This window comes from Rhinolophus ferrumequinum, chromosome 9 (genome assembly GCF_004115265.2).
Source record: "Rhinolophus ferrumequinum isolate MPI-CBG mRhiFer1 chromosome 9, mRhiFer1_v1.p, whole genome shotgun sequence".
Taxonomy (NCBI): Eukaryota; Metazoa; Chordata; class Mammalia; order Chiroptera; family Rhinolophidae; genus Rhinolophus; species Rhinolophus ferrumequinum.
Window position 1 is genome coordinate 75286890 of NC_046292.1, and position 26320 is coordinate 75313209.

At 38.0% G+C, this 26320-nt stretch overlaps 1 protein-coding gene across 2 annotated transcripts in view; it reads left to right on the forward strand.

The window, feature by feature from the left end:
* MBOAT1 (membrane bound O-acyltransferase domain containing 1) overlaps window positions 1-8060 on the forward strand; it is a 100059-nt gene extending 91999 nt beyond the window's left edge. For both annotated transcript variants that reach the window (XM_033113297.1, XM_033113298.1), the window contains exon 13: window positions 6712-8060. In XM_033113297.1, the coding sequence (XP_032969188.1) occupies window positions 6712-6838 (127 nt within the window). In that variant the 3' untranslated portion in view covers window positions 6839-8060. The remainder of the gene's footprint in view (window positions 1-6711) is intronic.
* The last annotated feature ends 18260 nt before the right edge of the window (window positions 8061-26320 follow it).

Consider the following 26320-nt stretch of genomic DNA (forward strand, 5'->3'; position numbering starts at 1 on the left):
GCTTAGCAAAAGCAGTTGATCAACCAACTATAAAGCAGTTACAAAGGTTAAAAGGCAAAAGTAGGAAGACCATGTATAATTACAGCAACAAATAAAGGGATATGGACACACATACAGTAAAAAAAATAATGACAACAACATAAACAGAGGGAGTGAGTAAAAATTGTAGTGTTTAGAATGTTTTTGAACTTAAGCAACCATCAACTTAAAACAGACTGTTATAAACACAGCTTGGTATATAGGAAGCACATGGTAACCACAAACCAAAAATCTACAAGAAATAAAGAGAAAGGAATCCAAACACAACACTATAGCAAATCATCAACGTGCAAGAGGAAAGAGCAAGAGAATAAGAAAGGAACAGAGAACTACAAATACAATCAGAAAACAATGAATAAAATGGCAATAACTACATACCTATCAATAATTACTTTAAGTGTAAATGAATTAAATGCTTCAATAAAAAGACATACGGTGGTTGAATGGGGAAAAAATAAGACCCATACATGTGCTACTTAAAAGATACCCCCCCCTCAGCTCAAAAGACTCACGTAGACTGAAAGAAAAGTATGCAAAAGATATTCCATGCAAATGGCAACAAAAAAATCTGGGATAGCAATATTTGTATCAGACAGAATAGACCTTAAAACAAAGGCTTGTAAAAAGAGACACAGAAGAGCATTTCATAATGATAAAAGGATCGATTCAACAAGAGGATATAACTCTCATAAACATTTATGCACCCAACTTTGGAGCACCTAAACATATTAATGGACATAAAAGGAGAGACAGGGACTTTAAAACCCTATTGACATCAATAGGTAGATCATCCACACAGAAAATCAGTGGCCTTAAATGAAATTAGAGCAGATGGAATTACTTGATACTTTTAGGACACTTTACCCCAAAGCAGCAGGATATATACATGGACTATTTTCCAGGATAGACCATAAAACAAGTCTCAATAAATTTTAAGAAAATTGAAATCATATCAAACATCTTCTCCAACCACAGTGGTATGAAACTAGAAATCAGTCACAAGAAAACTGAAAAACACACAAAACATGGATGCTAAAGTCATGCTACTAAGTAATGAATGGGTCAACAACAAGATCAAGGAAGAAATCAAGATTTCTTCAGACAAATGAAATGAAAACACAGTGACCTGAAATATACAGGACACTGCCAAGGCAGTTCTGAGAGGGAAATTTATAGCAGTACAGGCCTACCTCAAAAAACAAGAAAAATCTCAAACAATTTAACTTTACATCTAAAGGAACTGGAAAGACAAGAATAAACAACACTCAAAGTGAGTAGAAGCAAGGAACTATTAAGTTGGTGCAAAAGTAATTGCGGTTTAAAAGGTTAAACACAATTGCAAAAAACGCAATTAATTTTGCATCAACCTAATAATAAAGATCAGAGTGGCAATACACCAAATAGAGTCTAAAAACCAAATAGAAAAGATCAATGAAACCAAGAGCTGATTCTTTGAAACAATACATAAAATTGATGATCCTTTAACCGGACTCATTAAGAAAAAAAGAGAGAGGGCCCAAATAAAATGAGAAATGAAAGAAGTCACAAGTGACACCACAGAAATACAGGGTTATAAGGAAATACTATGAACAATTATATGCCAACAAATTGGACAAACTGGAAGAAATGGAGACATTCCTAGAAACATACAATCTTCCAAGGCTGAATGAAGAAGAAACAAAAAATATAAAAAGACCAATTACTAGTAAAGAAAATGAATAAGCAATGAAAAAACTCTCAACACACGAAAGCCCAGATTGGTTGGCTTCACAGGTGGATTTTACTAAACATTCAAAGAAGAATTAATACCTATCCTTCCCAAATTATTAAAAAAAAATTCAATGGGATGAAAGGCTCGCAAATGCTTTTTATGAGGCTAACAATACATTGATACCAAAACCAGACACAGACAGTACAAAAAAACGAAAATTATAGGCCAATATCCCTGATGAACACAGATGTAAAAATCTTCACTAAAGCAATATTAGCAAACCAAATTCAACAATTCATTAAAGAGCTCATATACCATGATCACGTGGGATTTATTCCTGGGATGCAAGTTTGGTTCAATATCTGCAAATCAGTTAATGTGATACACCACATATACAAAATGAAAGATAAAAATCATATGATCACATCAGTAGATGCAGACAAAGCGTTTGACAAAATCCAGCATCCATTTATGATAAAGACTCTCAGCAAAGTTGGGATAGAGGGATCATACCTCAACATAATAAAGTCAACGTAGGAAAATTCCACAGCTAACATCATATTCAATGGTAAAAAGCTGAAAGCCTTTTAAGATCAGGAACGAGACAAGGTTGCCCGCTTTCACCACTTTTATTCAACATAGTATTGGACATCCTAAGCCACAGCAATCAGATAAGAAAAAGAAATAAAAGGCGTCAGAATTGAAAAGGAAGACGTAAAACTCATTATTTATAGATGACATACTGTAAATAGAGCACCCTAAAGATTCCATCGAAAAACTTTGAATGGATTCATTAATCCATTAATAAATGGATTCAGAACTAATAAATGGATTCAGTAATAGCAAGATACAAAATTATTATTCAGAAATCTGTTGCATTTTTATACACCAGTAATGAACTATCAGAAAGAGAAATTAAGAAAATCCCATTTTCAAATGTATCAGAAAGAATGAAATGCCTAGGAATAAATTTAACCAAGAAAGTAAAAGAGCTGTACTCTGAAAATTATAAGACATTGAAGAAAGAAATTGAAGATACAGATAAATGGAAGTATATCTTGTACTCATGGATAGGGAGAATTAACATTGTTAAAATGTCCGTACTACCCAAAGCAATTGACAGATTCAGCGTAATCCCTATCAAATTATCAGTGCTTTTTTCACAGAACTGAAACAAATATTCCTAAAGTTTATATGGAACCACAAAAGATCCAGAATAGTCAAAGCAACCTTGAGAAGGAAGAACAAAATTGGAAGCATCACTCTATCTGATATCAAACTATACTACAAGGCTATAGTAATCAAAACAGCATGACACTGGCATAAAACACACATAGATCGATGGAACAGAACAGAGAGCCTAGAAATAACCCCATGCCCATATGGTCAATTAATCTATGACAAAGGAGGCAGGAGTATACAGTGGGGTAAAGACAGTCTCTTTAATAAATGGTGTTGGGAAGACTGGACGGATAGATGAAACAGAATGAAATTCGATCACTTTCTTGCACCATATACAAGAATAAACTCAAAATGGATTAAAGATTTAAATGTAAGACCCCAAACCATAAAACTCTTAGAAGGAACCATAGGCAGTAAACTTTTTGACATCACTTTCAGTGATAGTTTTTTTATTATAGCTCCTTGGGCTAGGAAAACAGAAGAAAAGATTAAACAAATGGCTGTACATCAAACTACAAAGTTTTTGCACAGTAATGGAAACCAACAAAATGAAAGGACAACTTAGTGAATGAAAGAAGATATTTGCCAATGAGACATTCAATAAGGGATTAATATCCAAAAATATATATATAAGGAACTCCTACAACTTAACACCCCCAAAAGAAAAAATCCAATTAAAAAATGGGCAGAGTACCTGAACAGACATTTTTTCCAAAAAGGACATACAGATGGCCAATAGACATATGAAAAGATGCTCAACATCACTAATTATCAGAGAAATGCAAATCAAAACCACAGTGAGATATCATCTCACACCTGTCAGGATGGCTATTAATAATTTAACAAACAAATGTTGGTGGGTATGTGGAGAAAAGGGAACCCTTGTGCACTGTCGGTGGGATTGCAAATTGGTGCAGCCACTATGGAAAACAGTTGGACATTCCTCAAAAAATTCAAAACAGAATTATTATATGATCTAGAATTCCACTTCTGGGTATTTATCCAAAGAAATCCAAAACAGTGATTCAGAAAGATATATGCACCCCTATGTTCATGGCAGCATCGTTTACAATAGCCAAGATATGGAAGCAACCTAAGTGTCCATTGATAGACAGATGGATAAGAAGATGTGAACTTATATACAATGGAATATTAACCATAAAAAAGAATGAAATCTTGCCATTTTCGAGAACATGTATGGGCCTAGAGGGTATTATGCTAAGTGAAGTAAGTCAGAGAAAGACAAATACCATATAATTTTACTTATGTGTGGAATGTGAAAGAAAAAATAAATGAACTAAAACAGAAACAAACTCCTCGAGAACAAATTGATGGCTGTCAGATGCAAGTGGGGTGGGGGATGATTAAGATGAAAGGATTAAGAAATACAAATTGCTAGGTATAAAAACAGTCATGGGCATCTAAAATACAGCATAAGGAATATAGTCAATATTATAATAACTATGTATGGTGTCAGATGGGTACTAGATTTATTTGGGTAATCACTGTAAGTTAGATAAATGTCTAATCACTATGATGCACGCTTGAAGCTAATATAATATTGTATGTCCAGTACAATTGAAAAATTAACAAAAAATTAAATATATGAAACTGAAGAATGGGGAAGTCAGCTGAGAGAGAGAGAGAGAGAGAGAGAGAGAGAGAGAGAGAGAGATATCAGGGCTACATTATCCAGTGATGAGGTGAAACAATGCCTGGTGAGGCACGGGTTTGAAAATTACGTCGGCTGTTTGTCTATGTGGGTAAGTATGTAAGCTTTGGGCAGAATTTTACTATTATGGGAGAATAAATAAAGTGACTAGGTAATCTTTTCCTTAGAAAGTTTCGATAGGGTCATTTACTTGACTTAGCTGCTCCTATCCAGCATCGCGTGGTATGCATGGCAGTACTGGGAAATGTGTAAGACACCATATGTGAAGAGCCCAGACTTTCAGGAAAAACTTCAATGTTTTAAAAAACAAAATGTTGATGTCTTCCTCTCATAGTGCTCTAATATCAGAAGCTATGTCACTTTGGACCAGGATGGTGCTTGAAGGAAAGAAAGGGCCCCCAGATGGAACTCACCTACGTTGGGGGTGGGGTGTGTATCTGAGTTGACTTATGTCAGAACTGGAAGTTAAGAATTGGTTTGATTGGTTCTGGAAAGGACCATGGTTAAGTTTGCATACATTCAGGACCCACCGTGGCCTGTGTGTACAGTTCTGGGAAGCATCTGAGCGTGATGAGGTGAACCAAGGGAGCCACAGCCATGAAACAGGATCTCATGGTCACCTGTGACCCGTGCTGGGCCCTGGAGAAGCAGGGGCATCAGTGCAGAGTAAACAGGCACCCAGTCCTCTTTTTAGCAGCAATGTCAAGGGCATTTGGAAGAAAAAAATGACTCTTTCAACTGAATCAGTTTCTGGAATTCTTTAACCATGTCTAAGGGAAGCTTGTAGAAGCCGCCTGTATGCTTGCATTCATGGTCCCTTCCTCAGTCTCCAAAGCACATCATTTCAACCTCTGATTCCATCATCACATCTCCTTTTTCTCTCTCTGTCTTGTCCTGCATCCCTCTTATAAAGACCTGGCTGGTTACATTGGGCCCACCCATGTAACCCAGGATGACCTCCCATTTTTAAGATCCTGAACTTGATCCATCTGCAAAGTCCCGTCTGTCATATAAGGCAATACATTCACAGGTTCCAAGGATTAGTGTGTGGATATCTTTAAATGAGCATTAGCCAGTCTACCACAATGTATGTATAGTGGATGGCAGAATGTAAGAGTAAGTCATAAGAAGAAGAAAAATTTTTTTGAACATCAAAAAAAGATTACCATTCCTCCTGTACTTGTTTTTTATTCCTGAGGGAAGGGGCGGTGGCTTTGTCTTTTTGTAGATCCCAGTTTAATTAATGCCTTGGTACATTCTAAACAGTAAAACCTTACTGACAGAAAAAAGTGAGTGAAGATAGGTTTGCTTCTGTTAGAGCTCTTGACTATTGTGTAGACATTTTCAGGGAGGCATTTCTCTTGCTAAAGGGTGGGGAAATTTAGGGATTATGTGAGTTATATGGTTCTAGTGTGCCTGACCTTGTGATCACAGAAGCTGATTTTTCCCCCTTTTAACATTATTTTCCTTTGGTTTTCAAAAAGCATTGGAGAAAGTATAAGTTCAATTTTTCCAAATGGATAGAGAACAGTTGTACAAATGCAACCTGTTTCTAATTTATTGCACTTATTGTTATGCCCTTATTTAGTATCTATATTATACCCAGTGTGCTGAATACCACATTTATGCAATAAATGTTATGGATTAGGTTTTCAAAATCTGGATTCCTCTGGCTCCTAATGCACCTAAGAAGAGCACCTGACACTTGAGTAGAACGCACTGGCTGAAGTGCTGTCACATTTGTGTTTGGGGAACATAGTATAGCATTTGAATCTGGTCCTGTGTGACATTAGACTTTGAATATTGGAGTGTTCTGGCTTTTGTGGGGTTCATTCTCTTAGAATGCACATTATGTTGATGGGACAATACCACGTGACTATCCACAGGGGGTCTGGTCAGTTTGCTCTGCTGGGTTTTGTGGTTTCAGTCCATCCCTGGCTTGCTCCCTCATCAAAGGGAGTTATCTGGGGTTGATCAAGACAAACCTGAGTACAAATAAGTCCACTCCTTCAAAAGCCTTCCCTTTCCGTACTGCAGATGTTGTAATCACTCATATGCCATTTATATGCTTATTTGAAATATAATTTTTCTATGTTTTTATTCCTAGGTCCATGTACTTTTATTTACACATCATAAGTCTCCTGATAATACTATTTCTGCCTGTCAGACCACAAGCTCATATGCAAAGGCAGCCTCAGACTCTGAACTCTGTTAATAAGAAAAAAGCAGATTGATATCTCCAAGCAAAGCGGGACAAAGAAAACTTCAACACATTGTGAAGATGATATGAAAAGGCTCAAGCGTTCTCCAGTGACTTACAGGCAATGTTTACATGTATCTTTTTTTTTTTTTTAAGTGCAGGGAGTATTTTTATAAAGCCTTTTTTGTACTATTAAATCGGCCATGTCCAGTTGATTTTTAACATTTTATAGGACATTTGTGTGGTGTGGAGGTGTGTGGAGAACATAATAGAGCTGCAGAAACGGTCCATTCTGGGCTGCTGGGTCTTTGCTTTTCTGGAATGATTTCCAGCCACTGCAGTCTGGATGTTGGGACCCATGCATCTGCTCCAGAAGTGAGAAGGTGATTGCTGAGAAGACTTGTCGTAGGTTTCGTAAACTAGAACCTACCCACATCTGGTTGTTCCTTGGGAAGCTCCAGATCATTTGACTTGTGTGTGACATTACTGTTGCGAACACAGCTACACTCAGAAGGTTGTGGAGAGTGTTTTTCAGGGTACTGAGAACTCTGCGAGCCGGGATGCCTCACCATGAGCACTTGAATGGACTGAAAGTCAGGCATTCCCTAACGTAGGCTGCATTTCTTTTCCGGGGATGTATCTCTTCCCTTTTTCTTCTGAACTGAGCCAAGATTGGAAATCAGAAAGTCTCCTCTACACATATGCCAGGAGTGTAGGGGGGGCTGCTGTTTTCCAGATGTTTTTCCATGGCCCATATGCCATCTGCTTGCTCAGGGGTGAACCTGAGAAAGCACCCCAGAGTTCACACCATCCAAGGCAGCAGACTATCTTCTAAGGAAATAATTATTCTAAAAAAGTACTTTAAAGTTATATAGAAGTTTGTTAAGAAGCAACAGATATTTTGCTCTTTTCTCCCTGCATTTCATAGAGGTGTGAATGCCCACGGCCATGATGCATGCACAGGCTGACTTCCTCTTTTCCAGTTTCTTAGCTGGTTAAATCTGACTTTGTATTAGTTGAACTACCATATTGGAAAGCAAAAGTTGAAAGTTTTCTGATAGGAATGTGCTATGGCTTCTTCTAGGGACTTCTGTTGGGTACTATTCTACAGGGGGGAAAGAAACATGGTATTAAATGTTGTGGAAAATAATAATAATAATAATAATAATAATAATAATGATAATAATAATAAATTATGTGCTACGATGGTGTGCCCTCAATCAAATGCCTTGGGAGGAGAGAATTTGTTCAAATCAGATGGTTAAAAACTAGTTTCCTAACTAAATAAAAATGAGTTTCTATATAAAGGAAATATTTCTGAAAAGAATTGCTTTTTGTTTGTATCAGTAGATACTTGACATTCTGAAGAGTGTGTGTGTGTGTGTGTGTGTGTGTGTGTGTATGTGTATGTTTTAACAAATATTCACAAACTTAAAGTTTTACTCGTTTAAAACTCGAGCATTATGACATGTTCAGTTTGTCCTCTGTCTCAGGCACTTGGATAGTTTTGGGTTTGGGTGTGATTTCTGATTGTCAGTCCCAACTTTGCAGGTAAAATTACTCTCCTCTTATAGATGAGGATACAGAATCAGGGACATGTTTGCTAACTGCCTCCATGGTCACAGAGTTCGTGGTAAAGCTGAGAGTTGAAATCAAAGCTGTCCCAAGAAAGCCACTGGCTATGGGTCTTTCCGTGAGGTAGGTGTCCGCTGGTGCTTCTCTTTGGTCAATGAAATGTGTAACAATGTGCTTGTTCTTTAAAGAGTTTCTATAGTCTTGGTGCTGTACTAGAACCTACACTCTAGTCCTTATGTGAGATAGAAGTTAAGAAGTAGCACATTTGGGCCAGTGTATGAGACTCACCCAATTTAACTAGAAAATCTTGGGGAACCCTACTTTGCTGTCCCAGGAGGAATATTAGTTAGTAGGTAAGGGGGAAGGGAGATGTAGGTGCCTAAAATCTGCCAGGTTCTTCATCCAACAGGAATATTTTGAGGTTCAAGACCAAGAAAAATGCGTATCTTGCACAACAGCAAAAATGGTATATATCCCCATTGGCATGAAGTGTATGGAATAATCCATATCACAGTGAAATCTTGCAACTTGCTATATGATATATGACCAGGTTTCACTGTATTTAAGTATCTTCAGTTCTGAGGGAATAACTTTGGTAGCAAGAGGAGAGGTGATCACTAGAATGACCAGCTGTCCTGCTCTGCCAGGGACTCTGCTGACCCCTCCGTCCTGGGCAGACTAGGACCTTTGATCCCCAGTGACCACCCAGAATCAAATATTCTTTATAGAATGGAGTTGAAGCCAAGCCTCTGGAATCTGGGCTTACAGATACTGTATGTCCAGATTTAGCACAGGGGTACATTTTTCTAACTGTGAGGCTTTATTCAGCACTGAAGGGACAATGCATAGAAGAGTGTTCAGCACCTTTTTCCCCCCGAGAACATTTATCCATAGAAAAAAGTTTCCATTTAGAACCAATGTTTAGATAGAAGGTTGGGACTGTTTTTATTGCCTTAGAGATCCACGTTGTCCTAAATATAATATACATTTAATAAATATGTACCAGATTAATGAGCTTTCAGTTTAAAAGAAATACATTTTATGGTTTTGTTTTTGAAAAAACCTAATTTAAAACATTCTGTTTTAGTTAATTTTGTTTTGTTTTTTTGTTTTTACTTCTTAAAGTAACATTAAGGAACAGAAACATTTATTTGGTATTTGCAAAAAGTAGTAAATAATTCACTTTGAGGTTGTGACTGGTTAGAGGAGAAAAAGGCAGAACCTGGAAGGTAAAAAGAGGGTGGTTTCCAGCACTGGGGAGGGTGTGCTGTCCGTCTCTGGGAAGGCCCTGGGTGGTGCAGACGGCCCTCCGGGCAGCCCTTCTCCACCCTGGGTACACGTTAGAACCACCTAGGAAGTTTTTTTTAAAAAAATGATTGATACCCAGCCATTTGAGGAGCCACATCTTATTTTTCTTCTTGTCTGTAGCCCTTGGCATAGTGCCCGGTGTGTAATGAAGATTCAGTGTTTGTTGAATGAATGAGGGATTGATGAATTAGTTTAATGGGTCGTTGCACTTGACAGTTTTGATGGAGTCGTTTTTGCGCTGGGAAACATCTTTTTTGCTTTTCAGAATTAGTGTTTGAAATAAAGGCTTGTGTTTTTAGGGAATTCTGAAAGCACATGATGTGAAATAACCAATCAGGCAGTCCATTAACATAGTCTGAAGTGCCCTGATCCATCCATCCATTAATTAATGCATTCACTAATTTATCAAATGTTGTCTGGTATGGGCTTGGCACCCTCTTAGTGCAGATGAAAGATGCTGAAGACTCATGCTCTGCCCTTGAAGTGTGACCAGAAAGGCATGATCCAGGGCGTGTGCTGTAGGAGTGCTCAGGAGAATCCAGCATCAGAATTACACAGTGATCGGTTGCCATATCCTTGTTTTCCTGTACGATTGGAGCTACCCCCTTACACAGTGCCTGGAGGTTACTCAGGACAGAAATATCACTGCTCTCCAGCCTCGTGTCCAGGACTCCTGTCTAGTCCTTTTAGAGTTAAGCCTGCCCTTGTCCTGAAATTGGATGCTGGCCTTGCAACATCTCAGTACCAGTTAATGTAATAGCTGCTTAAAGGATCAGGCTGTGCTTTCATGTGTTGCCCATAGGTAGTCAGGTGACCAGGGGCCTTTAGTGAAGCTCTGTCTACCTCCCTAAACTTAAGGGAGGCTACCTACCAGATGTGAAGAGGAAGAAAACTAGCCATCATTGACAGTCCGTTCATACGCACGACTGATTAGTCTGTGAATTTGGTGCTGTTATCCTCTTCTAGCAAAGGTGGAAACCAAGTCTCAGAGACTTTCAGAAACTTGCCCAAAGTCACCCAGCGACTCAGTGGAGGACTTGAGGTTCGAATCCAGGTCTGGCTCACTCCTGAATCCATCTCACTGCCTGGTGCAGAAGCACTTTTGTTTTCAGAAAGATAAAGAATTTTACAGCTGAAAATTACTCTAAAACTCACCTACTACAGTGGTTTCCAGATGCAGACTGGCTGGCCCTCACTTGGGGAACTTACTAAACATGCAAGGAGTGGGGGAATAGATCTGATGTTGAAACAAAAATGCTGACTGACACTACTTCCATCTCCTAAGGGGAGCTGCAGAATTCCGATCAGTGGACGGTAGTGGTAACCTTGTTCTTACCCTAGCTGGTTTGAAGAAGGGCAAACTGGTGGGGTGGGAGCCAAGCTAAATCATTGATTCTGTTCAAGAGGAGGTCTTTCGAAGCGTCTGTCACTTGTGCTCCTAAAACACCTTTTGTTTAGTATGATCCTTAGCACATTCTGAAATATGCAAAGGTTGGCCTAGACTGTAAGTACTTAATATATATTATTATGGAGATAAACTGCTTTGCTGGGGAAGTGAGCAGAACTTGTGGAGGAACTTGGCATAACTACTCAGGAGAAGAAGAAGGAGATGGCAGAAATTGAGGGCCTGAGGTGAAAGGGAATTTCCAGAGGATGGGCTGGCCAGGGTGACCTTTAAGAATAGGAAGGTACAGAGTGCTATAGGGAGACATTGGTCAAGATGGCAGAATGTGTAAATGCTGTGCTTATCTCCCCCCACAACCACATCAAAATTAGAACTAAATTATAGGACAGCCATTCTGAGAACTACCTGAAGACCAACCGCAGTCCTATAACTAAGGATATAAAGAAGCAATGTTGAGAATGGTAGGAGGGGCAGAGATGTGGAACGGGTAGGTCCTACACCCATGATGTGGCAATAAAGAATCTGGAGGGAGATCTTGTCTGTGGAGGTCCCCCCCCCCCGAGGAGTGAGGGGGTCCCAGTATCAGTGCCAGGAAGAGGAGTGCCATAACCTCTGGCTGTGAAAACCTGTGGGGATTGTATCCAAGTGAGACTGAGAGCTGCTGGAATCTCAGGTGTTCATCTGTAGGGGCCGTGCATGCACTTGCTCATGCAAAACTTACTTGCTCTGGACTCCACTGCAGGGGCAGCAGCTTGAAAAGGGCCAGAGAAATATGGGGAGGAACTAAATTGACTAGCTTCGGGGAGAAGGCTGAAGGGGCAGGGGTCAGGACAGCTGTTTCCAGGCAGAAGTGCTGGCAGAGCCATTGTTCCCTTTGTTGAAATCTAACCAGTCTACAGGCGAGGGTTGGTGTCAAATCTATGCTTTCCATTAACCTGGCTAACACTGTCCTGCTTTGGTGATTGTAAGACCCCACCTCACCCAACTCATACGCCAGGCTGAGCTGCTTCCAGTGCCTTTTCCAGCCTGCCTCAGCTTGCTCTGTGGACTTTCCTAAAATCTCTTTAAAGGCCCACCCCAAACAAGCAGTAACTGACCTTGGTGTGCACTGAACCTCTTGCTAAGTGGCCCCAAGCCCCGCACAAATCACAACTGGTCTCAACTGGCATTGTAAATCTCATCAGGTGACCCCAAGGCTGGCATAAGCTGTGGTCAGTATTGGCTAGAAACATACCTTCAATTAAGTGGCCACAAGACCAGCACAAGTGGCAGCTGGACTCAGCTCACATCATGGTGCCCATCAAGAGTCTCAAGAGAGGTACTAGTGGCAGCTGGCCGTGGTTTGCAGTATAGCCTATCTCAAACACTTCCAAACCCAGCACACGTGGCAATGAACCATACATCAATTTGTAGCTCCCACCAGGTGGCCCCATGCTGGGCACAAATGGCAGGTTACCTTGGCCTGCACTGAAGCCTCTCCTTAGAGGCTCCAGAACCAACACACCTGATGACCTGCTAAGACCACACCAGTGCACACAGCTCCACACATGACATACCCAAAGGGAAGACTCTGCTCTCATCAGAACCCTGCTATGACTCTTGCTCCGTTGGAACAGCCCTTGCAAAACAGCTTGTCTGCCTGCCTGAAGGTCAACCCTACCCACTGATGTGTCAACAGCAATCGAGGCTCCACTACAACAGGAGGGCAAACACAACTCACAGGCCGAAGAAACCCCAAACACTAATTTGAAAAGACAAATGCATCCATATGTTCATTTCAGCATTATTTAACAATAGCCAACATATGGAAGCAACCTAAGTGTCCATCAGTAGATGAATGGATAAAGAAGAAGTGGTACATATATACAATGGAATATCGCTTAGCCATAAACAGAATGAAATCTCGCAATTTTTAAGAACATAGATAGACCTAGAGGGTATTATGCTAAGTAAAATAAGTCAGAGAAAGATAAATACCACATGATTTTACTTACATGTGGATGTAAAAGACAAAATAAATGAAAAAACAAAACAAACTCATACAGAGAACATTTTGATGGTTGTCAGATGGGAGGGATTTTAGGGAGAATGGATGAAAAAGGGGAAAGGATTAAGTAGTACTAATTGGTAGTTACAAAATAGTCATGGGGATGTAAAGTATAGCATAGGGAATATAGTCAGTAATATTGTAATAACTATGTATGGTGTCGGATGGTCACTAGATTCATTGGGGTGCTTACTTCGTAAGTTATGTAAGTGTTTAAGCACTATGTTGTATACCGCACTATGTTTTTATGCCAGCACTATGTTGAAACTAATACAATATTGTATGTCAACAGTAATTGAAAATTTAAAAAATATATTTACATAAATAAAAAAATTAAGAAAACAATCCCATTTACAATTGCTTCAGAAAGATTAAAATGCCTAGGAATAAATGTAACCATGGAGTTGAAAGACTTGTGCTCAGAAAACTATAAGACATTGAAGAATGAAATTGAAGAAGATATAAATAAACGGAACGATATACCATGCTCATGGATAGGTAACACTAACATTGTTAAAATGTCCATACTACCCAAAGCAATCTGTACATTCAGTGCAATCCCTATCAAAATTCCAATGGCATTTTTCACAGAACTAGAACAAATAATTCTAAAATTTATATGGAACCACAAAGACCCTGAATAGCCAAAGCAATCTTGAACAAAATTAGAGGTATCATGCTATCTGATGTCAAACTACGACAAGGCTATATTAATCAAAACAGCTTGATACTGGCATAAAAACAAACACAAGATACTGACCATCACTACTCATAAGGGAAATGAAAATAAAACTACAATAAGATACACCTCACACCTGTCAAAATGGCTATTATCAATAAATCAACAAACAACAATTGGCGAGGATTTGGAGGAAAGGGAACACTTGTGCACTGTTGGTAGGATTGTAAATTGGTGCAGCTAGTATGGAAAACGGTATGGGTTTTCCTCAAAAAATTCAAAGTAGAACTACCATATGATCTGGCAATTCCACTTCTGAATATTTATCTGAAGAAATCCAAAACAGTAATTCAAAAAGATATTTGCACCCATATGTTCATTTTGTAAATAACTCAGCATTATTTACAAAAGCAAAGATATCGTAGCAACCTTAGTGTCCATTGATAGATGAATGGATATGAAGAGGTACATATATTCAATGGAATATTACAAAAAACACTGAAATCTTGCCATTTGCAACAACTTGGATGGCACTAGGAGACATTAATCTAAGTGAAATGAGTCAGAGGAAGATGAAGACTATATGATTTCACTTATATGTGAATCTAAAAACAAAACAAAAGAAAAACTAAAGCAGAAACAAATTCATAGATACAGAGAATAAACTGATGGTTGCCAGATGGAAGAGGACTTGGGGCAGGGGTGAAAAAGAGAAGGGATTAAGAAGTACAAATTGCCAATTATAAAAACAGTCATGGGGATGTAAAGTACAGCATAGGGAATATGGTCAGTAATATAGTAATAACTATGTACGATGTCAGATGCATATTAGACTTATTGAGGTGATCACTTCTAAGGTATATCAATGCCTAATCACTGTTATACACCTGAAACTAATATAATGTATGTCAATTGTAATTTAAAAATTAGGAAAATTTTTTTTTTTTAAAGAATAGAACTGCTGGAATGTTAGGGAATATTCCTCTCTTACCGCCACAGCTACTGACAGTTTTAATCTGAAAGAAGGGTGGACTTGGTGCCAGTCTGGTCTGGCACTGGGAGGAAAGAAAACAGACTACAAGAGAGAATACAATAGATACTAGAAATTGAGGCAAGATATGCCCAGTAGTAATCTAAGCCTTTTGTGAGAATGCCCCAAAATATTGGCCAAAATATTGGTCCTATGTTTGGGGGCAGTGCTATGTTTCCTATCAGAATTTCTAAGTACAGGGACATCCTATAAAGTGGAAGACCTTGAGGAAATGCAGTAACAGAAGCCTTAACAAATATTTGGTTACAAACAGACTCCAGGGTTCCACTCTCCATTGAATTGAATTCCATTTGTGTAGAGTTATGCCTAGGAATCAATATTCTTAACTCGTTCCCATATAATTCTGATGTGCAGCCTGGCTTAATTTTTTTTTTTTTTAAACATCTGAAGAAACAGGCCAGGGAGTTTAATGACTTGCCCAAAGCATCACAAACCCCTTTTACAGCAGAGTTGAGAGTAGAAGCAAAATCTCTTGACCCAGCAGTGTATACTTCCCACAGATACACAGTCCTCTTCCCTGCTGATACCCAGCAGAGTGCACCTTGTGGGGACAAATGGGACGAAGAGGGACTGTATTTATTTTTTTTTTTGGTCGAGAATTTTTATAAGAGTTCATTTGCACCAAACCGAAAACATGTGCCAGGGAGCAATATCTGAAATGCTCCTGGGACAATCTCAATTTTCTATGGCATTTTCTTAAATGAGCATGCCCCCTAAGGCCTGAGAATGAGAGTCCAGGTGGGTGTTTGGGTATGTTTCGGCAGACCTGGATGTCTGCACACCCTGGGTACCAGCTGGCCTCCACATGCATGGCATCATGTCAGCTTCTAGGCCCCCTCACAGTTTTTCCAGAACTGCTGATCAAACCAATGGAGGTTAATGGAGAGTACTTTTCTGGACAGGGTAGCACTTTTCTCTATGCCTTTCTGGATCCATATAATCCTGAGGATCAAATGGCCGTTTTTGTTTTCAAAGAAAATTCATACGGAATAAGCACTTTTGACATTAAAATATACACAGTCTAAGCAGTTGCCATCTACAATTGTCCATTCATTCTAGGCCTTCTTTCTGTTTATTGTCTTGTGTTTCACAGGCAAAATGACCTTTCAGCATTTCTAGCTGCAGTCCCGAATTGCAAGTGTCTCTGTGTGCACTGGCCTGGTAAAGCCCCAGATGCTGAAACACGTTTTCTGCCTGGTCACCAGTCCCTTCTCCCTCCATTTCTTTTCCCAGTTGCCAGAGCATCTTCCTGGACAGCCTATCTTCATAAGGCCAGTCCTCTAAATAAAAATGTCTGTTGGCTCCTGCTGTCGACAGCATAAAACCCACCCCCTTACTTTCCGACCAGAACCAGCCTTTTCCCGCCCTGCCCACCCCTCCCGCCTGACATTGCAGCTACCCCACTTAGAGCCCTGCACCAGCAGCTTGAGGAGTTTGTGGTGCTGTGCCTTTTATCGCCATTGCCTGAAAAACCTGCCTTTTGAGCAGGTATTAGGTTGGTACACAAGTAATTGTGGTTTTTGCAATTATTAACCTCTTAAACCGCAATTACTTTTGCACCAACCTAATACTTCCCAAAGTAAAAAAGATAGGCCTTGCTGGTAGAGAAAATGTAATGTACAAGATGCTGCTTTCGCTTCTGGATTCTGCTCACACATCCCAACACCTTGTGTCGTGAGAGACTTGATTTCATTTAGCTCTCCCCAACCAGACCACCAACTGCCGAGTAACTGGAATTTGTGTTTATATCTTTGTACCTCCTACAATCAAGGTTGGTTGGCTCTAGTTAAAGAGGTACTAGCGTCAATGTTGGTGGAATAATTGAGTGAATGAATGAATTCTATTCACTCTGGCAGGATTGGTTCTCTGGAGTGACGGAGAGGGGTCATCCTGCATTGCAGGTTGGGTTTGGGGCTCTGGCCCCTGCATTGAGAGACCAGCTCCATAAATGTCCCTAGTAATGACCAAAGGCTCCACATTTCCTCGTCCTTTAGTGTCCAAGCTTTCCCTTGAATATGGTGCTAGATCTAGCTCTTCTGGTCACTGGGCTTCAGGTGGGGTACAGTCAGCATGCTGGAACTAAATCCTGGGGGTTGTCCACTCATTGAACTCTCCATATGGGGGGATCTTCATCTTTTACAACTTTGGGTAGTTAGTGGTTCTGTTAAGACTATGTAGTGTTTCATTGCCTGCCTAACCAAGGGTTTATTGATCCATCCCCTGCTGTGGACTTTGCATTCATCTACTTGGGCTGCCATGACAAAGTATCACAGACCGGTGGCTTAGACAAAGTATCACAGACCGGTGGCTTAAACATCAGAAGTGTATTGTCTCACTTATGGAAACTAGAAGCCCGAGATCAAGGTGTCAGCAGGGTTGGTATCTTCTGAGGCCTCTCTCCTCAGCTTGTCCTAATCTCCTCTTCTTATAAGGACACCAATCATATTGGATTAGAACCCACCCCAATGACTTCATTTTAACTTAATTACCTCTTTAAAGACCCTTCTACTTACATTTTGAGGAACTTGGGACTAAGACTTCAACATAAGCATTTTGAGAGGACACAATTCAGCCTGTAACAGGCCTTTAGGTGGTTCTGTTTCAATGGTAATAAACTATGCTGCAGTGAACATCCCTTTATATTTCTCTGTGCACACGTGGAGCAATAGGGTAGAGATGGGGAAGTAGAATTTCAGGAACTCAGTGTAAAGAAATGGACTTCAGCTTGCTTAGGTGACATTATTCTCTACATGGTTATAGAAAATGTTCCCTTGTCCCGCAAAGTATAGCAGTTCTCCTCTCTCCACATTCTCACCAGACTTGCTATTGCCAGACTTTTGTATTTTGTCAATCTAATTAATGTGAAAAAAAAATACAGGGAAAAGTAATTCTCCCTCTTAGGTCTGTCCTCGGCGCTCTTGTTCCCTTCAACGGAGACAGGCACTATTATCTTCTTTGTATATAACCTTTCAGAGAAATTTTGTCCATTGCATCTGGCTTTTCTCCATATTATTTCCTAGAAGTTATTTTTCAATAGCTGCATAATATTCTGTGAATGAATGTGCCATAGTCTTGAAAAGAGTCTCCCTCATTGTTGGACACTGGTTGTTGCTTCATTTAAAAAAAAAAAATGCCTTCTAGAAAATATAAAAATTCATGAAAAGAATAAGATATGCATAATCCTTGTATCTACTGACATTTTATATTTCGTTTTATTTTGTAGTTTAAAATATTTTTGTAGTTATTTGTTTTATAGGTACTTATTTTTACAGCAGTCTAATAATTCTTATAAAGGTTGGAATTTTATTTTTTATTTAACTTTACAGTGTGAGTATGTCCCCATGTCATTAAATCATCCATCCGTTTTCTGCTCCAGTGAGCACATCAAGGAATGAAAACCAGTGAGACCATAATGGGGGTTGGTTTGAACATGGTGTAATAATTTATTTAATCTTTTAAAAGGTAAATCAATTACTAAATTTAAATTATTATTAGTAAGAGATTGCTTTGATATATCTCACATTCCCTCAGAACATGGAGGCTGAGGCCATGCTTCTCTGAGCCATTATCCCACACCTGCTAAGTGATTTTTTTTTACTCTCAGTGAGTAGGATGTATTTTTACAGGAAATATGGGCTTTTAAAGCAAAACAGCTCTATTGGTCTATAAAGTTGAGTGATCTTCGGAAAACCTACCAAGCAGCTTCTTTTTCTGGCAGAATGAGTTCACTGCCTTCTCAGGCTCACCAGACTTAACTTGCCATTAATGAAGATTATTTATCTCAATTTCAATAAAAAAGATTCAGAGAAAGAATCTCAGTAGAGAATATGAATAAAGTACCTAAAACCTCAAAACTTTCTGAGACCGTTACAAATCTGCAACCCACAAGCAGATATTGCATTAGTAGAACTCATATGAATAAAGTATTTAAATTAAAATACATTTAAGGTTTGTCAATGCTAAATATAGCTGAAGTTGAAATATTGAACTCGGTTAACATAATTGTGGTGTTTGTAAAACTCATAAAAACTTGAAATAATGATTCGCAAACTGGATTCTAATTATAAATGAAAAACAAACAAACAAACAAAAACCAATAAGCACACGACAGCCCTGAACTGAATTGTGTTATGTATGCGTATGTATTAAACACATACACAACACACTACAGTCATTTGAACGTCAGTCCTGGTGAGGGAAAGTTTGAGAAATATTTCAAGAAGAAAGCACAATTTAAGCTCCCAGTGTGCTGCCTTTGTGGATATTGCTGAATCACTCACTGTTTCCTGTGAGTCTGAAGCCTCGAGTGTGGTAGAATTACAAGAAAGCATTGAGAGGAGCATTGCAACTGAGCAGGTTAAGGGCTTAGTGCAAGGTCTCCAGCCCTGCCTTTGTTTTTGCCGAGTGGCCGGGGAACCTCTTGCCTGGGTGACTTCTTGGTTAATGTTTTCCCACATTGAGCATTAAGTCTCATGCCTTATTTAAAGTCTACGTTTAGCAGTATCTCTTAAAGTAGATTTAATAGAAAACAAGGAACTTGTCAAGAGACATTAGAAATGACTGAGCCTCTTTCCATTATAAACTATAAATCATGTCTCTCTGTCCAAAGACCTAAAATTCTTGATTTGAATGTGGATGGTTTTTCTGAAGTGGTGTAAGATAGTGACATCCTGTGGACATTTCAGATAACTGCAGGCAATTCATATTCTATTTCATTATAAAGCCAAGCATTCATTCATTCGTTCATTTGTTCCTCTGACCTTGGTTTCTTGTTCCATGGGTTTTTAGTTCATTCGTTCACTCACTCACTCACTCTCTGAATACCTTGCAATTGCCACTTGAACCTCTCTGGTGTTCCTTTTAAACAGTACTAAATGATTGTCTGTTGGAATAAAGGTCAGATTGCCATGTCTGTTCCTATAGGGTCAAATACTGCCTTTTCCTTTCCCTACCTTAGGAAAAACAAAAACAGGAGGGACTCAAAGGAGCAGGGATGTTGGAGGCAAAATATCCATATTTAGGCATATTTCTGTTTTTTTACTTTCTGTGTGACCATGGAGAAACAATTTTCCTTTTAGGCAGAATAATAGCAATACTTACTGGTCAGAATTGTGGAGGTTAAAAATAAGTTAAACTATAATGTGAGTTATTAAGCTGATAGATTTCTGAAATGATGGTATAGAGGAAATAATTAAGTCATCGTGATATGAGGCCATGTAAGCTCTTTGGGTATCAATTTTCTCATCTGTAAAAGGGATGTATAGAGCAAGATGACCAGCAAGATTGCTTTTGCTTCTAACATAATTTAATGTTTTCTTTCATACTCTGATGAATCTCTTTATTTCTAGTAGTGAGCTCCCCAGGCTGTGGTTGTGCCAATGTGAGTTAACTTTTTTTTTTTTTTTTTTTTTTTTGGCCTGTAACTGTGGGGTAAATATTTTGTTTCCTGGGTAATAAGTTCTGAGTGACTAATTTCTAAAGGAGAATGTAGGCATTTTATACATTCATCTCTCATCACTGACATTTCAGTTTTATGGATGGGGTAGTTAGTCAAGTTCTGAATTTAGAAAGAAATAGGTAAATATTTTGGCAAATATTTAAAGCTCCTCTGTGGGTCCAACAGGCACAGTAAATGCCTGTTCACACACGTGAGTAAGTCATGGGCATCCACCCTCTTCTGGCCCAAGATTACTAGAATAAGCAACATTCTAGACAGTGAATTAATCTTTCTTTCTAAGCATCCCTTCCCAGTTCATTTGTTTCTCAACAAAAGAATGCATTTGAATAAAATTCACAAATTGAGTTTATGTCTCACTGTCAAAAAAAAAATTTTAGGAAGCAACATGTTTTAGGCAAGTTTTTCCTTCCTCCCTCCTTCCCTTCTTCTTCTCCATTCTTGTGATTAGTTTTCTAAACATTACAAGAATATGTTCAGTCCTTCATGAAGAGAGATGATATTCCATTTCACCCCACGCTTTATTTGTAATTCACAGTTCATTAAGCTCATTCCTATACAGTCTTTCCTTTGCTTCCCAAACCAACAATGCAAAGTTAGTGGAACCAGAATTACTATCTCTTTTTAAGTTAGAAACCTGAGGCCTGAAGAAGTTGAGTAACTCTCTTATGGACACACATTCTATGCGTGATGTCACAGCACTGGAACCCTGGGCTGCCATTTTGGGCTTACGTCTCATATTGCCAAACAGAATTTTATCAAAAACTCTTCATGTGCTATTAGTTTGAGTAAATTGTAGTCAGAATTTGTTTTTAAGCGTCGTTCATCTCTGAATGAGGGATGATCCTTTCAGAAAGACAGAAAGGCCAACAGCTGGTCTTGGGCTGTCTTCCGAGAAACAGACCCTGAGATGGGGTTTCATTTTTAAATAACAGTAGTTTGTTTGGGAAGTGAGACCAGGAAGGGTTTGGAATGAGGAAGTGAGAAAGGGAAGCAATGGAAACTAATACAGGGTGCATTAATTAGTAGATTACTCCTGTGGCCAACTGGGCTCAGAATGCTGGGAACCCCTGGGAGACAGAGTAGAGCACACCCCAGAGTTATCCCACCCAAGGGAAGAGGAGGCTGGGGGACTGATGGACCAACTCTCTGTTGTAATTGAGATAACTCCCCAGGACCAGCACCAGCCGGGGCCCCAGGCAGAGTGGCAGGGGATTGTAATAAACTGCTGCATGCACAGGAGAGGCAAGTGCTGGTTCTGTGGGCAAGCACCGACCACGTGCCCTTCACAGATACACCTGCTCTTCCTATGTCAATTATGATGGTGTGTCACATGTCTAGTACCATGCAACCTACTGAGGGAGACGCAAAATAAATGTAAAGATCTTAAATATAGGTTTATATAGAGAGTCTCTATCTATGACAGACAATAGACTAATTGAAAATACATACATACCTGAAACAATAACACTAAAAGACAGCTTATTATTAAGAGTCAAAATGAGTAAAATGGATATCAAATACTATAAGAGTTCAGAGAAGGGACAGATTGAAAAGCCTTGCTGAGGAAGAACTCCAAGGGCTGATGGGATTTGGTGAGGGAGAGTGAAGACTGAAGGTGGGATCGAATGAAAAGTATAGGTAAGTGTGCACATCTTTTTCATCTGTCCTCTAGAAAATGGGAAATTGAAAGTCCCTCCCCTTTGTATCAAATTATTATACGCACATAGCTTAAAAGAAAAGAAATAGTTTAGAGGCTTATGATGGATGTAAATAAAAGTAGATCTACTAATACTTTTAAAGTAAGTGATAAAAAAAAACAGGTGTATGCATACAAAGCTACAAAGGTACTACTACTAATAAAACAGATTGGTGAGGGGCAGTTAAAGCCATGCTTAAAGTTTATAGCTTTAATTTTATATGTGTGTATAGAGCAAGATCTGAAAATAAACAAGCTAAGCATTCATCTCAAAAATTTAGAATAAGAAAAGCTAATTAAATTCCCCAAAACACAGAAAGAAAGAATTAGTAAAGGTAAGAGAAAAAAATTAATGAAATAGAACACAAGAAAGAGGATTAATAAAGCTAAAAGTTGTTTCTTGGAAAGGAGTAATAAAGTTAAAAAACTACAGGATATACTGATTAAAAGAAAATAGGTAGAAAACACAAATAACTAATATCAGGAATAGAAAGGAGACATCACTATAGATCCTGCTATAAACATTTAAAAGATTGTATTATGGGCACTTTAAACAGTTTGATAAGTTAGATGAAATTGACACATTCCTCAAAAATGTCAGAGGTGACTGAATCAAAAGTGACACAAGAAGAAATAGAAAAATCAGAATAACATTATAAGTATTAATAAATTGGACCTATAATTATGTTATGACCTTCCTATAAAGAAAATAAAACTTTAGACTCAGAAGTCTCACTGGTGAATTCTTCCCATTTAAGAAAAAATTAGTGCTAAACTTTTACAACTCTTTCAAAGACCAGAAAAAAAAAAATCCCCAATGGCTAAATAACTTCAATGCTAAAACATAAACATTATAAGAAAAAAACCTAAACAAACCTAAAAAAACCTAAACAAAATATTAACTAAGTGATTTTGAGCAATATGTAAAAAAGATAACAAAATCTTTCTCAGATTGGTTTATTTGGAGAATGTCAACTTGGTCTAATTTTCAAAAACTAACCAGTGTAATCAACATGCTTACACAACAAAGGGAAAAAATTACAATGACCATTTTAACAGATGCATAAAAAGCAACTGGAAACATTATTTCCTCATGATTTTAAAAAGTCTTGGCAATACCACACAAATACAAAGGATCATAAGATACGACTATGAACAATAATATGCCAACAAATTTAACAATGAGAAGAAATGAATAAACTTATAGAAACATACAACCTAGCAAGACTAAACCATGAAGAAATGGAAATTCTGAACGCACTGGTTACTAGTAAAGGGATTGAACCAGTAATCAAAAACTTCCCCAAAACAAAAGTCCAGGACCAGATGGTTTCACTGGTGAATTCTACCAAATATTTAAAGAAGAATTAATACCAATCCTTCATAAACTCTTCCAAAGAATAGAAGAGGAGGGAACACTTCCAAATGCATTTTTCAAGGACATTACCCTGATACCAAAACCAGAAAAGGAAACTACAAGAAAAAGAAATTACAAGTCAATAGATGCAAACATCTTAGACAAAGTTTTAGCAAACCAAATCCAACAATAAATTAAAAGAATCATATACCATGATCTAGTGGAATTTATTTCCGGGCTGCAAGTGTACTTCAACATTTGCAAATCAGTCAATGTGATACACCATGCTTTTAAAAAAAAGAAATTATATGGTCATCTCAGATGCAGAAAAAGTATTTAACAAAATTCAACGTTCCTTTATGATAAAAACTGTCAGCAAACTGGGAATAGAGGGAACATACCTCAACATAATAAAGGCCATACGTGACAAACCCACAGATAATAATATCATAATGGTGAAAAACTAAAATGTTTTTCTTAAGATCAGGAACAAAACACTTTCACCACTTTTATTCAACATAGTGTTGGAAGTGCTAGCCACAGCAATCAGACAAGAAAAAAAAATAAAGGGCAGCCACTTAGTTCATTTGGTTAGAGCGCGGTGCTCTTAACTAGGTTGCCAGTTCGATCCCCACATGGGCCACTGTGAGCTGCGCCCTCCACAACTAGATTGAAACAACTACATGACTTGGAGCTGATAGGTCCTGGAAAAACTCACTTAAATAAATAAAAGTTTTAAAAAAAGTAAAAAATAAATAAAGGGCATCAGAATTGGAAAGAAGTAAAACTGTCATTATTTGCAGGTGGCATGATGCTATATAGAGAAAACCCTAAAGATTCCACCAAAAAACTATTAAAACTAATTAATGGATTCAGTAAATAGCAATATACAAAATTAATATTCAGCAATCTGTTGCATTTTTATACACAATACAAATATCAGAAAGATAAATTAAGAAAAAAATCCCATTTCCAATTGCATCCAAAAGAATAAAATACCTAGGAATAAATTTAACCAAAGAGATGAAAGATCTGTGCTTAAAAAACTATATGACATTGAAGAAAGAAATTGAAAAAGATACAAATGGAAGCATATACAATACTCATGTATAAAAAAATTAACATTGTTAAAATTCCATACTAGCCAAAGCAATCTACAGATTCAGTGCAATCCCTATCAAAATACCAATGGTAATTTTCACAGAACTAGAACAAATAATCTTAACATTTATATGGAACCACAAAAGACCCAGAATAGCCAAAGCAACCTTGAGAAAGAAGAACAAAGTTGGAAGTATCAAGCTACCTCATATCAAACTATACTACAGGGCTGTAGTAATCAAAACAGCATGGTACCGGCATAAAAACAAACACATAGATCAATGGAACAGAATAGAAAGCCCAGAAATAAAACCACGCCCATATGGCTAATTAATCTATGACAAAGGAGGCAAGAGTATACATTGGGGTAAAGATAGTCTCTTTAATAAATGGTGCTGGGAAAAATGGACAGATTTTATAAATATATATAGATAAATTGGACCTGTTTCTTACACCGTATATAAGAATAAACTGAAAATGGACTAAAGATTTAAAGACCGCAAACCATAAAACTCCTACAAAAAAACACAGGCATTAAACTCTTTGATATTGCTCTTAGTAATATTTCTTTTGGAGGCATCTCCTCAGGCAAGTGAAACAAAAGAAAAAGTAAATAAACAGGACTATATCAAACTAAAAAAGTTTTTGCATAGCAAATGACACCATCAACAAAACTAAAAGACATCCTACTGAAATGCAGAAGATATTTGCTAATGATACATCCAATAAGCGTTTAATATCCAAAATAGATAAAGAAATCATACAACTTGACACCAAAAAAGAAACAATCCAATTAAAAACTGGGCAGAGGACCTGAATAAACATTTCTCCAAAGACGACACACAAATGGCCAATAGGTACATGAAAAGGTGTTCTACCTTACTCATCATCAGGGAAATGCAAATCAAAACCACAATGAGGTATCACCTCACACCTATCAGATGGCTATTGTCAAAAAGACAAGAAACCAGTGTTGGCAACAATGTGGAGAAAAAGGAACGCTTGTGCCCTCTTGGTGGGAATGTAAATTGGTTCAGCCACTAAGGGAAAAAATATGCAGCCTCCTCAAAAAGTTAAAAATAGAACTACCACACATGATCTAGCATTTCTAATTCTGAGTATTTATCCAAAGGAAATGAAATCATTATCTTGAAAAGATATCTGCACCCCATGTTTATTTCAGCAGTATTCGTAACAGACAAGACATGGAAACAATGTAAGTGTTCATCAATGGATGAATGGCTAAAAAAAATGTGTCATACACACACACACACACACAAATATGCACAACAGAATATTCTGCCATTTGTGACAACATGGATGGACCTTTAGAGCATTATGCTAAGTGGCTAAGTGAAATAGGCAGAGAAAGACAAAGATTGTATGATGTCACTTATATACGTAATCTAAAAACAAAACAAAACAAAAACCAAAGTGAACTCTTACAGAGAACAGATTGGTGATCACCAGAAGCAGGGTGTGGTGAAGTTGGTGAAATAGGTGAAGCGGTCAAAATGCACTAAATTCCAGTTGTAAAATAAATAAGTCTTGGGGATGGAATGTATAGCATGGGGACTATAGTTGACAATATTGTACTGTATATTTGAAAGTTGCTAAGAAAGTAGGTCTTTAAAGTTCTCATCACAAGAAAAAATAATTGTAACTGTGTGTGGTGATGGATGTTAACTAAACTTGTGGTGGTAATCACTTTGGAATGTATACATATCTTGAATCATTATGCTGTACACCTAAAGGTACTATAATGTTATACATCAATTATATCTCAATTTAAAAATAAATTAAAAGAAGGAACACAAAGGAAAGAACAATTTCTAGCTC